The sequence below is a fragment of the Meles meles genome, chromosome 11, assembly GCF_922984935.1.
Source record: "Meles meles chromosome 11, mMelMel3.1 paternal haplotype, whole genome shotgun sequence".
NCBI lineage: Eukaryota > Metazoa > Chordata > Mammalia > Carnivora > Mustelidae > Meles > Meles meles.
The window spans coordinates 65,155,137-65,169,786 of NC_060076.1; the positions used below are offsets into that span (position 1 = coordinate 65,155,137).

At 37.6% G+C, this 14,650-nt stretch overlaps 1 protein-coding gene across 1 annotated transcript in view; it reads left to right on the forward strand.

The window, feature by feature from the left end:
* Positions 1-689: 689 nt before the first annotated feature.
* ZNF782 (zinc finger protein 782) overlaps positions 690-14,650 on the forward strand; it is a 101,002-nt gene continuing 87,041 nt past the window's right edge. Inside the window, 3 exon segments of the mRNA XM_046021852.1 lie at positions 690-773; positions 2,115-2,170; positions 7,669-7,795. Of these exon segments, the coding sequence (XP_045877808.1) occupies positions 761-773; positions 2,115-2,170; positions 7,669-7,795 (196 nt within the window). The 5' untranslated portion in view covers positions 690-760.

Here is a 14,650-nt window from a genome sequence, read left to right on the forward strand (position 1 = left end):
TTGTTATGCACATGGAAGTCCGAGATAACTAACAAAAAATTTGTTGAAAGAGAGAATTCATCACACATCCTACATACATCTACACCTGCAGCATCGCCTTGACCCCCAGTAGAAGCTCCACACTGGGCTCCAAGGGCACCAGGTCAGAGCTCACGGGTCCGGCGGCTGTAAAGAAACCAGGTAGAAGTCCTGGGTCGAAAAACTGTAAAGATTATAATTTTACAGCTTTATCATTTCAATCCTAAATACCTCGTCGTCATGACTTTTTTTTTCTACAGAATCATTTTTCCTACATAACTTCAAGGTTTTTTTTTTTCCACACTTCACCTAAGTAACCGTAATATTAATATTTTCAATATCCGAACCATATTCAAGTTTTTTCATTGCCTCCAAATAACCTGAGGGGGGAAATGTTATTTCAATAGGGAGCCAGTACAGGAGCACCCTTTACATTGGTAGAATTCACATTTCACCCTTAATCTCTTCGGGCTCTGACAGAACCTGAGTGAGAGACTTTTAAGAACAGCAGTCTCCAGCTTTCTAAAAAGTGGAAATGCCAAAATAGTGACTTTAACAGTGGCCACGGAGGTCTATGGGAAATGTAGTCCTGACTTCTTAGCTTCCCCGCATGGCACTCTGGGAAGGGAATTTGGGGCTCCTTCTGCGCAAGGGCAGCCGTAGCTCCGCCTCCTCAATCGTCTAATCTGGACTGCAGGAAAGCGCTTTGAGAGAGCCTCTGGGTCTACTCGGAAAGTAAAGGATGCGAGCATACGGTGAGAGTGCAGGGGAGCTCTCTATGGGAGGGGCAACCTTGTGTCTAGGGATGGGAGCAAGAAGTCTTTGGGATACCCCTGGTAGACGTCTCGACCAGCCCTCAACCGACATTAGGCCGGTGGGAGTGTGGGGGGAGGTAGGAGGAGATCCCGGCCCTCCGGCTCCGGTAGCTCAAGTGGGTCTGAGCCCAGTCTTGAGTAGGGGCTCCGTACGGTCCTGGGTGTGTAGGGACAGTGTGGTTGGGCACGCCTGCAGCCCGACTTAGTGTCGGCGGGAGGCAGAGTGCGTTTATAACGCTGATGGTGACCCTGAGTGCGGTGAGACCCTGAGCACGGGAGCCAAAAAAGGCCCGGATAAATTTCCAGCAGAGGCGATAGAAGGAACCTGGGTAAGATTCGGGTTTCTCATCTCAAAATTGTATTAATACGACTGATCTAGGGGGTTGTTTTGAAACTTAGATCTAAGTCATCACTTTTAAAGTATTTAGACAAGTACCGGGCACTATGCACTGCCTAAATGACAACTGCTTTCATAGTTAGAAGATACTGTTGTTTTCATTGGACGGTGTATCATAACCTCACAATCACTTAAAATAAACAAACAAAATAAATAAACAAAAATTAGAAAAAAACCCAGGCTCAGCTTGGTGAAACGATGTGCCCAGGTCACAAGCTAGCAGTGAGGGAGTTTGGATTCAAGGGCAGGTGTGCTTTACTTCCAATCTTAGGCATTGTCTAAATATCACAGCTTAGTGCTGTGAAACCAGCATCACAGCGTTCACAGCACTAAGCAAAGTGGCCTGTCCCCAAATCCCCAAGAATATAAGGGAAGGTGAATGTAGATGAACTCTGATCATATGTCAGATATATTCTGGTATTTTTAGTGTCTCTTCAGGTCCCTTGGGTCAGAAAGAGGTTCCTAGCCTGTTCAGTATTTTCAGGCTGTCCTTTAAGTCTGATATTATAATGAATTCCAGGACTCTTGGTTTTGCCCCTAAAGTGAGTTCTTAGGTTCCAATTATGTTGTCTCATCCTTTGGCATACGCTAATTCAACTAATCTGTTGCTTTGTGTTAGTCACGAGGAAACATGCGTTATTGTTAAATCAAGAAAATTTTATGTTCGCTCAGTAAAAAATTGCAGAATTAAGCCCACAATAGTTTCAAAGTCACACAAAGACAAGTGGTACATGATCTTTCTCATTCTTTTTCAAGGTCCAGAGGGTCCCATGCCTATGGGGAGGATGATCCTCCAACTGGGTTGCTGAGATGTGGGGAGGTGAGTGTAGGAGCTGTAAGACAGGCTAGATCTCGTGACCCCTATCTTCTTTCTGTCCCCTCAGCTGAACCACAGCTTTGTACACTCTCCCAAGATCCACAGAAAATGAACACACCTCAGGTGAGCTTTTCCATTTATTCCCCACTTAGTATTGTAATGGATTTTTGAGGTTTAGAAGGATCCATGTATTAAATGAAAAAGGAGATCTAGAAATATATCTTGAACAAAAATATACGCTGTTCTACTATCAGCTATGATGTTTTCTTTCAGCTTTTGGTGGGTAACCTTTGTTAGAGTACCATGTACCAGGTAACTAAGATTTCATGTTAGTCATGAATGTGCATTGAATTATCGATTGTCTCTTGTGTATGGATTGGAATAAAACTAAAGCTTATTTCCTTTCATCTGTTAGTACTGTAAACAGTATAACATATTTTCTAATGTCAACTTGAATTCCTGTATGGAGCCTAGTTGCTAAAATTGTGGTAAGTTGCTTCTTACATATTTTCCTTGGGCCTTTTGCTAATACTATATTCAGGGTTTATGTTTCTGTATCCACAAGTTGGATTAGACTATATTGTTTTTCTGTCCAATTATGGTATCATGGTCATAGTCTTCTGAAAGTAAATGGAGAACTTTTCTGCTCCTTTTCTTTTCTAGCAATTTAGATGAGAAAGTTTTACTACATGAGGGTTTTTGTGAAATGTTTACATATAGATTTAGGCCTTTAGAAGACTTTAGCATAAAGACTCTGGTGTTGACTTATCAGACATAAGTCTATATTGCACTTGTATTTTTTTCTTTTATTTTCAGATTTATTTATTTGAAAGAGAGAGAAAACATGGGGGAGGGGCAGAGGGAGAGGGAGAGAGAGAATCTCAAGAGGAGTACTTGCTCAGCACAGAGCCCAACACAGGGCTCGATCCCATGACACTGAGGTCATAACCGGAGGTGAAATCAGGGGGAGTCCGATGCTTAACTGACTGAGCCACCCAAGCGCCCCTGTGTTTTTTCTACTTTGTCCATTAAATTGTGTTGGCATCTCTGTGGGAAACCAATCACAATGCATGTAGGGTCTGTATCTATACTCTGTTCACTTCTGATATCAGTGTAATCCATTTGTTAATACCAGACTATCTTGATGAGTGTCTCTTTACAGTAACTCTTGAAGTCAGATAATGTAAGTCTTCCAACTTTCTTCTTTTTTAAAATTGTTTTGGATAGTCTAGGATAGTCTTTGCTTCTTTATAGAAAGTTTTGAAAATCTTGTCAGTCTCAAAGACACCTGCTGAGATTTTGATTTTGAATGTACTGAATCCATAGAATCTGTAGTGTAGAGAACAATTTGGGAAGGATTAATATCTTGATCATAACGAATCTTCCAATTCATGGGTACAGTATCTCTCTCCATTCACTTAAGTGATAATGGAGGGTGTTGAGGGTTTGGGGTTTGATATAAAAGGGTAGTTTTGACTACTTTCCTGAAAAGGATAGTTTTCAGGAAGAACACTGTCTACTGTCTGAAGATACTAGACTAGAAGCAGGAACAATATAGGGGCCTGTTTCTATAATTCTAGCATGAAATGATGATCATAACGGTGTTAGTTCCTTTGAAGTAGTCAAACTCTAATGTAATTTAAGGTAAAGCCAACAATCGAGAGTGTGTCTTTCTTTTCAGCAGACTTCTAAATAGATCATGCTGTTAAATTTTCAACTTTTACCAATGTGATTAAAATAATCTCCATTTGGTTTTATAAGCTTTTCTCATGAATGAAGTGTGGAACATCTTTTTTTGTCTTGTAATTAATCTATATTTCTTTTTTTGTTGTTATCCCTTACCTGTTTTTCTATTGATGTATTGATTTTAATTACTGTATCCACTATATCATTATAGCCCTTTCTCTGTGCTATAAATTGCACAATTTCCCTAAAGTTTTCTGTAATTTTGCCTTACTCATGATTTTTTTTTGTCATAAAGGCATTTGATTTTTTTTAAAGATTGTATTTATTTGAGAAAGAGAGAGACAGCACATGCAAGAGAGAGAGAGTGCACACAAACAAGAGAGAGGGGCAGAGGGAGAGGGAGAAGCAGGCCCCTCATTGAACAGGGAACCAGCTGTGGGCTCGATCCCAGGGTCCTGGGATCATGACCTGAACCAATGGCAGATACAACCGACTGAGCCACCCACATACCCCAAGGCATTTGACTTTTATGTCAAATCTAGGAGTTTTTTCATTAATGTTCCTGGATTTTCAGTCATAATTGGGCATTTCCCACTCTAATGTAAAATAATTGTTCTATGTAGTTTTCTGGAATTTGATTTAATTTTTTACAGTAGATCTTGAATACATTTTTATTTTTTTTATATTTATTTTTATTTGTTTATTTACAGCATAACAGTGTTCATTGTTTTGGCATCACACCCAGTGCTCCATGCAGTACGTGCCCTCCCTATTACCCACCACCTGGTTCCTCAACCTCCCACCCCCCCCCACACCCCTGCCGCCCCTTCATAACCCTCTGGTTGTTTTTCAGAGTCCATAGTCTCTCATGGTTCATCTCCCCTTCCAGTTTCCCTCAACTCCCTCTCCTCTCCATCTCCCCATGTCCTCCATGTTATTTGTTATGCTCCACAAATAAGTGAGACCATATGATACTTGACTCTCTCTGCTTGACTTATTTCACTCAGCATAATTTCTTCCAGTCCCGTCCATGTTGCTACAAAAGTTGGGTATTCATCCTTTCTGATGGAGGCATAATACTCCATTGTGTATATGGACCACATCTTCCTTATCCATTCATCCGTTGAAGGGCATCTTGGTTCTTTCCACAGTTTGGCGACCGTAGCCATTGCTGCAATAAACATTGGGGTACAAATGGCCCTTCTTTTCACGACATCTGTATCTTTGGGGTAAATACCCAGCAGTGCAATTGCAGGGTCATAGGGAAGCTCTATTTTTAATTTCTTCAGGAATCTCCACACTGTTCTCCAAAGTGGCTGCACTAACTTGCATTCCCACCAACAGTGGAAGAGGGTTCCCCTTTCTCCACATCCTCTCCAACACACGTTGTTTCCTGTCTTGCTAATTTTGGCCATTCTAACTGGTGTTAGGTGGTATCTCAATGTTGTTTTAATTTGAATCTCCCTGATGGCTAGTGATAATGAACATTTTTTCATGTGTATGATAGCCTGCTCTGTGGTACAAGATAGTAGTCTTTCCCCAGGCAGCCATCTAGTTACCCTGTGACATTTTAGTGTCCAGAATTTCCTCATGCATTTGAATGATGTCACTTGTATTCAAATAGGAAATTTACTTTGCTATTCATTCTTCCTGTTACACACTTGGTTCTGTTCAGTTTAAGTTTAGATGTATTTTTAGGCTCTCATCACTTCCCTGCTCCTGCCCACGTCTGTGTTTATATTAAGTTGTGGCCAACATTCTCCTGTTTTGCTTATCTAATACTTTCTTACCCTCTATCTTCCAGAATCTGTTCAAATTTGGGGGGTTTCTGCTGGGACATTCCTCTTTTGTCACACTTTTATATACTTGCTTTGTATTTTAGCTGTGTTTTTAAAGGCAGGGAGGTAAATGTGTATGCTCAGTCTATTCCCTTGAACTAGACGAATCATGCTTTTAATTCTTTTTTTCTTTTAATTTCCATTACTCTAATCTTTCCAGTTTTTCTTTCTAACATTTCAGAATTCTTTCTCAGCCTTCATGGCTTTTCTTTTTCTACCTGCCTCTTAAGTTTTGCTATTCCCTTGATTTCTCTACTTACTTGATTTCTCTGTCCTTTTTTGAGTCATCTCTTTTTTCCGATGACTTCAGTCAGCCATCTTAATGACTGATATCTCCTAATTCTTTATTTTCATTTTAGACCTCTCTGTTCCAAAATCATGCAACCAGCATTGAAATAAATAATTCCACCTATATTTTCAATAGGTATTTTGAGTGCAAATGAAGAACATCTGCCTCACAATGACCCAATCTCTGACTCGTACTTAATTCTTCCAGTCTCTGCAAATGGCATCCATATTTACTCAGTTGCTTGTGCAGCATCTCTGTAGATAGGTGCACAGGAAAATAATGAGCAGATTTTGTTTCCTATAAGGATTAATTTCCCATTCTTTATCTTTGCTTTAATATAAGTCATCTCTTAAATTAGTTATTTTGTTTTGCTGCTTAAGACATTGTCCACTTTTCATATAGAGCAATGGTTCCTAACTGGAGGTGGTTTTGCACCCCAGGAGATGTTTGGCAGTGTTTGGAGGTATTTTTTACTGTCACAACTGGGTTGTTGCTGGCATCTAATCAGTAGACGACAGAGTTATTGATAAATACACTAAAATACACAGGACAATTTTCCACAAAAATAGCATTCTCTTGTCCACAGTGTCAGTAGTGCCAAGTTGAAGAAATCCTGTTCTTTTATTTTTTTATTGTTAATTTAACCACCATAAAATACATCATTAGTTTGGTTTTTTTTATATTTAAACTTTATTTTTTCAGTGTTCCAAGTTCCATTGTTTATACATCACACTCGGTGCTCCATGCAATACGTGCCCTCCTTAATTCCCACTGCCAGGCTTACCCAACCTCCTAGCCCACCCCCTCCAAAATCTTCAGTTTGTCTCTCAGAGTCCACAGTCTCTCATGGTTTACATTGTTAGTTTTTGATGCAGTGTTCTAAGAGTCATCGTTTATGTACAACACCCGGTGTATTGCATAAATACATATTGTACATAAACAAAGAAATCCTGTTCTAAAGCATTGCTCCTGAAATATGAATCTGGTGGTGTGTAAATACTTCCCCAGTCTCACATGTATTCTCTTCATTAGTTCTCTATTACCCCAGCAGAGATCTCCAGACTGGTATGTGTAGACTCTACCAAGTGCTCAGCATAATCTGTTGGTGTATGGGAAATGCAGACAGGAATCCTATTTATAATAACTACCTTAGGGGCACCTGGGTGGCTCAGTGGGTTAAAGCCTCTGCCTTCGGCTCAGGTCATGATCTCAGGGTCCTGGGATCGAGCCCCGCATCGGGCTCTTCACTCAGTGGGGAGCCTGCTTCCCCCCCTCTCTCTGCCTGCCTCTCTGCCTACTTGTGATCTTTCTGTCAAATAAATGAATAAAATCTTTAAAAAAAAAAAAAGGCACTAGTTTTCTCATTATATTAAGTGGCAATATATGTGTGGCTCAGTGGGTTGGGCCGCTGCCTTCGGCTCGGGTCATGGTCTCGGGGTCCTGGGATCGAGTCCCGCATCGGGCTCTCTGCTCAGCGGGGAGCCTGCTTCCCTCCCTCTCTCTCTCTCTCTCTCTGCCTGCCTCTCTATCTACTTGTGATCTCTGTCTGTCAAATAAATAAATAAAATCTTTAAAAAAAAAATAAAAATAAAATAAAAATAAATATAAATAAATCAGAGCATGAGAATTTTTTTAACTAATGTGTGTATATCCCTGAAATATAAGACAGAGTCGAGCCATGATAGTCATCCTTTATAGCATTTTGATTTAAACTCTAAACAGTAAACACAGTAAGACTTAGTTTCCAAAAATTTTTTTCCATGTGCCTGATTCTGGCCCTCAGATTGATCAGAAATGTGCTGTTGCAGGCAACAGTGTCATTCAAAGACGTGACTGTGGAGTTCACCCAGGAGGAGTGGCGACAGATGGACTCTGCTCAGAGGACCCTGTACAGAGATGTGATGCTAGAGAACTATAGCCACCTCGTCTCAGTGGGTGAGCAGACGTTACCACCCTTTTGACTGCGTGTTCTAGTTTTCTTTTTTCTTTTTAAAATGTTAATCACTGTTGTTGAGGTGTGTTTAACAGAAGATAAAACTCTGGACTTTTCAGTGTTTAAGTCAATGAGTTTTGAAAAATTATATAGTAGATTTTTATCATCAAACTCATAATTTGGAATGTTTCCATCACCGCTAAAAGATTCTTGTACCCCTTTGCAGTGAGTCCCCTGTGCCCATCCCTAACTCTCTTATCTCACTTACATGCTTTCTAATGTAAGCACTGTGCCTCTTCTCAGATTTTGTATAAATAGAATCATAAAGTATATACTCTCTTTTGTCTGGCTTCTTTCACTTAGCATAAATGCTTTTGAGCCTCATGGATGTGTGTGTCTTCCTTTCAGTTGATAGATCCAGGGTCTTCTTCCAGTCTGGGGCTATTATAAATAAATCTGCTATGAACATTTATACAAGTCTTTGTATCACATGTTTTAATTTCCCTTGTGTAAATACCTAGGAGTGGGTTTGCTGGGTCTTCTACTAAGTTTATATGTAACTTCGTAAGAAACTGTCAAATGTTTCCAAGTTGGCTGTACTGTTTTTCATGCCCATGAGCAATGTCTGAGGGTTCTCATTACTCTTTGGTTACCAACATTTGGTTTGGTAAGCCAAATATTCTACTTAGGATCTAGTTATATCTTACAGTGTTCTAATTTGTATTTCCCTGATGATTAACTATATGGAACCTCTTTTTATGTGCCTTTTTTTTTTTAAACCAATAATAATCTCCTTTATTGGAGGGATCACATTTTCAACTCCATTTTTTTAGTTTAGTTTTTTGGGCTTTTTCATCTCAGAAGTTCAGACCTCTGTTTTACAAACTTTTTTCCTTTATCTTTGTCTTGGCTTTTTAAGAAGAAAATGTTTTCCAGTTATTACTATATTACACAAACTTTTCAAGAAACTTTTTAATGATGATAATTGGTACAATTTTATTCTTCAAAAGTTTCCCCCAGTGCTTATATCTTACATAACTGTAATATAGCAATGCTAGTAAATAGGCATTGGTACAGTATGTATAAATAGCTCTATGCCATTTTATCTCATGTGGAGATTTATGTAAACACCACAACAATCAAGATATAGAACTGTCTTATCACCCTAAAGAGTTCTTTCATGCTACCTCTTTATAATCATACCCATCCCCTTTCCCACACTATTCCTAATCTCTACCAACTACTAATCCACTCTTCATCTACCTAGTATTCCACTGTATGAATATAACATTTATTTAGCCATTCATCTGTTGGAAGACATTTTATTATAAATAAAGGTGCTGTGAACATTCATATTCAAGTTTTTGTGTGAACATAAATTATTATTCTCTGGAATAAACGCCTAGGAGTATGATTGGGGTTATATGGTATGTTTCACTCTTTAAGAAACTGCCAAACTATTTTTCAGAATAGCTGCACCGTTTTGCATTTCTACCAGCAGTATGTGAGAAATCTAGTTACTCCCTATTTTTCCTAGTATTTGGTGTGATAACTATTTTTTTAAATAGTGGCTGTAATGGGTATATAGTGTAGTTCAACATGGTCTTAATTTGCATCTCCTTAATGGCTAAGGATGTTAAATATTTAGTTTTAGTTTTTGTTTGTCCTGGAAACTTGATCTCTCCTTCTATTCTAAATGACAGCTTTATTGGATAAAGTATTCTTGGCTGCATATTGTTCCCATTTAACACGTTGAATACATCATGCCTCTGCTTTCTGTCCTGCCAGGTCTCTGTGGATTGGTCTGATGCCAGCCTTTGTGTCTGCCCTTGTAGGTTAAGGACCTTTTTTCCTGAGCTTCTTTCAGAATTCTCTCTTTATCCTTGTATTTTGCAAATTTCACTATATTATGTCATGGTGTTGACCTGTTTTTGTTGATTTGGAGGGGAGTTCCCTGTGCCTCTTAGACTTGAATGCCTCTTTCCTTCCCCAGAGGAAGGAACTTCTCAGCTATAATTTGTTCAAATAAACCATCCACCCCTTCCTCCCTGCTCTTCTTCCTCTGGGACTCCTATGATACAGATGCTATTTTGCTTTATAGAATCTCTGAGTTCTGTCTACATTCATGATCTAGTAGTTTTCTTTCCCTCTTCAGCTTCATTATTTCCATAATTTTATCTTCTTTATCACCTCTTTCCTCCTCTGCTACTTCAAGTCCTGGTAGTGATTTTATCCAATCTGTTTTGCATCTCAGTTACAGCTTCTTTTATTTCTGCTTGGCTAGTTTTTCGGTTTCTTATCTCTGCAGTAAGGGTTTCCTCTGGTGTCCTCTGTGCTTTTTTCAAGTCCAGCTAGTAGTCTTAACGACTGTTGATCTAAATACTTGTTCGGATATCTTGCTTATATCTGCTTTGAGCAAGTCCCTTGTTGTGATGTCTTCCTGACCTTTCTTTTGGGGAGAATTCCTCCATCTTGTCATTTTGGCTAAGTTTCTATCTTTGGCATGTTATGAAAGTTTGTTATGTTTCCTGCACCTCAGAGTAATGCTATATTAGGAAAGATCATACAACAAGTAGGGCCTGGCAGTTCAGGAAGTGTTTCTGGTATACGCTGTGGGCGCTCTGCTGTTGTGTTTTGGCTTTTCCACTGGTCCATCCCCTGCAGAGTTCCTCCTGCTTGCAGTGGGAAGTGTTTGGACCTTGATCTAGGTGTGTTTTGATTTGTTTGTTGAAAAAAAGTCTGATCCTAAAAAAGAGAAAAGGAAATAGAACAATAACACCAACAAGAACACCCAGGCAGACAATAAGAAAAACTATAAGCCTGATTCAAAAAGGGAAAGGGAAAAAAAATGAAAGAAAAAAGGAAGCCTGACCCAAATTAAAAAAAAAAAAGAAGAAGAAGAAGAAGAAGAAAGAAATCTTAGATAAGTAATTTCTTTTTTCTTTCTATTAGGTGCACTTAATGCTATAAACTCTTCTCTGAGTACTGCTTAACTGCATTATCCAAATTTATTTTCATTTAAGATATTTTCAGAATTTCTCTTGTTTCTTATTTGTTGCATTATTTAGAAGTATGCTGGTTAATTTCCAAATATTTAGGAATACTCCTGCTGTCTGACTGTACTTGATTTCCTATCTACTTCTGGTGTAATGTGAGAACATATTGTTTTAACTTGTACACATTGAAATTTGTTAAAATATGGTGTGTGACCTCAAATGTGTTCTGTTTTGGTGAATGTTTCATGTATACTTCAGGCGAATGTGTATTCTTCTGTTGTTGGAATAGCCTTGATATATGTGAATAGGTCCAAGTTGGTCACTAGTGATGTTCAAGTCATCTATATCCTTAGTAATCTGCCTTCCTAATCTATCAGTGTTGACAGAGTAGGGTTTAACACTCCAAATCTAACTGAGTTTTGTCTATTTCTTTTCTGTTTTATCAGTTTTGCCTCATATATTTTCAAGCTCTGTTTTTAGGTACATAAATACCTAGAACTGTTAAGTCTTCTTATAGAGCCAACCCCTTAGCAACCCCTTATCGGTAGGTAATGCCCTGGTAATATGTGTGATGTTTGGTAATCTTCCATGTTTTGAAGTGTGCTTTCTCTGAAGTTAATGCAGTTCAATTTTTTTTCTTTGATAATTGTTAGCATGATATATTTTTCTTTATCTTTTACTTTTTAACCTGAGTCTTTGCATATAAAGTGTATTTCTTATAATCAGTATAGAGTTCCCTTCTACCTTTTTTTTTTTTAATCCTATCTGACAGCCTCTTTTATTTGGTATTTTTAGACCATTCACATTTGTGGTGACTAATTGATGTAGTTGGATTAAATTTTTTGAAACTTTTCTAGTCATTGAATTTGTTCATTGATTTCCCCACCAATTCCTTTTTCCTTTTTGCCTTCTTTGCTTCCAAGAACATTTTATATGAATCCATCTTATTCTTCCTCTTGATGTATCATTTATACTTCTTTTTAAATCTTTATAGTGGTGGCTTGTTATTGACATTATACATTTTTAAAAATAATCTGTGTCCATTCTACAACACCATAACCATACCACTTAACATATAGTGCACATATTTTATACAGAGTTAGGTTCTGAGATCACTAGCCAATCTCTTTCCTTTGTTATACTGTCCAAAGTCTTCATATGTTTGCTTTATGTATTATATCTAGGATTTCACATGGATTTAAAGGGAGGGACAGAGTGATGTCTAACTAATTGTATCTGGAACCATCAGCCTCTGAAATTTTCACACTTAAGAATTGCCTTTAAATTAGTGTGATTTTTAAGTATGGGAAATATTTATGTAGTTCAAAAACCCAAACCGTGTTAAAAGGTATATTCAGGGATGCCTGGGTGGCTCAGTGGGTTAAAGCCTCTGCCTTTGGCTCAGGTCATGATCCCAGGGTCCTGGGATCGAGCCCCGCATCGGGCTCGCTCCTTGGCGGGGAGCCTGCTTCCTCTCTCTCTGCCTGCCTCTCTGCCTACTTGTGATCCCTCTCTGTCAAATAAATAAATAAATAAATCTTTTTTAAAAAAAAGGTATATTCAGAGTTTTCTCATTTCCATTCTTGTCCCCTCTGTTCATTTCCCTCCTGTCCTACTTTTATTGCTTTCTGATTTTTCTTCCTGTGTTTCCTTTTTGCAAATATAAGTAATTACATAATTCCTGTCTCCCTTTCTTTCTCCCACATACTATTCTGCTTCTCTCTTTTTGATTTTTTTCTCCTTTTTTGATTACTCATTATTTGTGTGTAAGCTCTTATCTATATTTTGAATGCATGGTCTTCACTTGTGGGTGGATGCAACCCAAGTTTATTAACTAGTTAATGATGAACATTTGGATTTTATATTTTACTGTTATTACTAGCAATGCTATAATGAATAACCTTGTGCATATATTATTTTCTAACTGTGCAGGTATAGCTTTAAGATAAATTCCTAGAGATGAGATTGTTGGGGAAAAGCTAATGTATCTGAAATATTTTAGTGCCCCAAATTTATATTTCTTAAAAGTAAATGTGATTGTATTACTATTTTACTTAGAACACTCACTGGCTATTGATTGCTTAAAAATTTCAGCATATGGCTTCAAGAAGATATATTCTCTTGATTCTCTTCCACATCTTGTATTATGTGCCCTCTTGTTTCCTTTGTTGCAACCTTACTGATCTGTTTTTAGGACCTGGTGCTCACTGTCTTCTTTTCTTACAAGGATCTTGGTTCTTGCTTTTATCTCTGTTTGGAGTGCTTATATTTCCTTATTTCAGTTACTCCTACACTTCCCTTAAAGATTTTCTCAAGCCTCATTTTATCTTAACATTTCTTTTTCTTTGAGTTTGAAAACTTTCATAAAAATAGCAAATGATCCTAAGTGAACCCCTCCCCACCCAGCTTCAACATATAGCACACATTTTTTTATGGAAAATTTACTGAGCTCCCTGAAGTCAAGTATTGCTGCTAAAAATACTGCATTGTATGTTTTTGATTCCTTGTGCTTACCAAATTTGCAGATTTACATTTGTTTATGTAATTTAATTGTAATTTGCCCAAGAATGCTGAGCTTCCTGAAAGGAAACATCCTGTATTTTGTTCATAATTACTTTTCTAGTACTTAGTCGAGTACTTGACTGAGTGTTCAGACTACCCTAGGAAAAGGCTGTGCTATTAAATAGTCGGAGAATTGCACTGGTGTCCCCAAATAGGGAGTATTAAGTAAATAGTTACATTTTAATTATATTTCTTCAAGATCACATACTGTAATCTATAAAAGAATGAGATACACTAGAAGATATAAATTAAGGATTTGTTTTAGTGACTTGATAACACAATTTGTACAAGCTAAAGGAGTGCTAAGAGAAATTTAGAGCACTAAATATTTACATTAGAAAAGAAAAATTGTCTCAAATCAGTAGTGTATATAATTTCACATTAAGAAAGTATGAAACAGCACAGTAAACCCAACTTCAGCAGAAGAAAAACTCAGTGGAAAGCAATGAAATTGGAAACAGAAAAACAATAAAGAAAAACCAGTGAGAGAAGACGATGAAAAGAATAATAAAACAAACCTCTAATAACAGTGAATGAGATAAAAGAACACAAATTGTCAATATGACAAATAAAATAAGGATATAAAAAACACAACAGGGGCGCCTGGGTGGCTCAGTGGGTTGAAGCATCTGCCTTCAGCTCAGGTCATGATCTCAGGGTCCTGGGATCGAGCCCCGCATCGGGCTCTCTGCTCAAGCAGGGAGCCTGCTTCCTCCTCTCTCTCTCTCTCTCTGCCTACCTCTCTGTCTACTTGTGATCTCTGTCTGTCAAATAAATAAAAATCTTAAAAAAAAATTAAAAAAATAAAAAACACAACAGACTCCAAAATTAGAATAAGAAAATATTGTAGAGAACTCTATACACATAAATCTCACAAGTTAGATAAAATGGACTAATTAGTAGAAAAGCAAAAATACCACAACAAACCCAACAATGATAATTTAAATAGCCCTATAACCATTAAAGAAATTGATTTTGTAATTTAAATACACAAGAAAGAAAAGGACTAGATATTTTTGCTAGAGAATTATTCCTAACGTTCAAAGAAAAATACAATTTCCATACAATCTCTTCCAGAAAATAGAAAAGGAGAGAATAATTTCAAACTAATTTTATGAGGTCAGCATTATTCTGATGTGGATACTAAGACAAAGATAGTACCAAACTATAGACCGATTTCTCTCATGAAATAGATGTAAAACTACTTTTAAAATATTAGCAAATGGAATTTAGCAATAAATAAAAAGGATTATGTGACATGACCAAGTAAGGGTTATTCCAAGTTTGCAAGGCTACTTC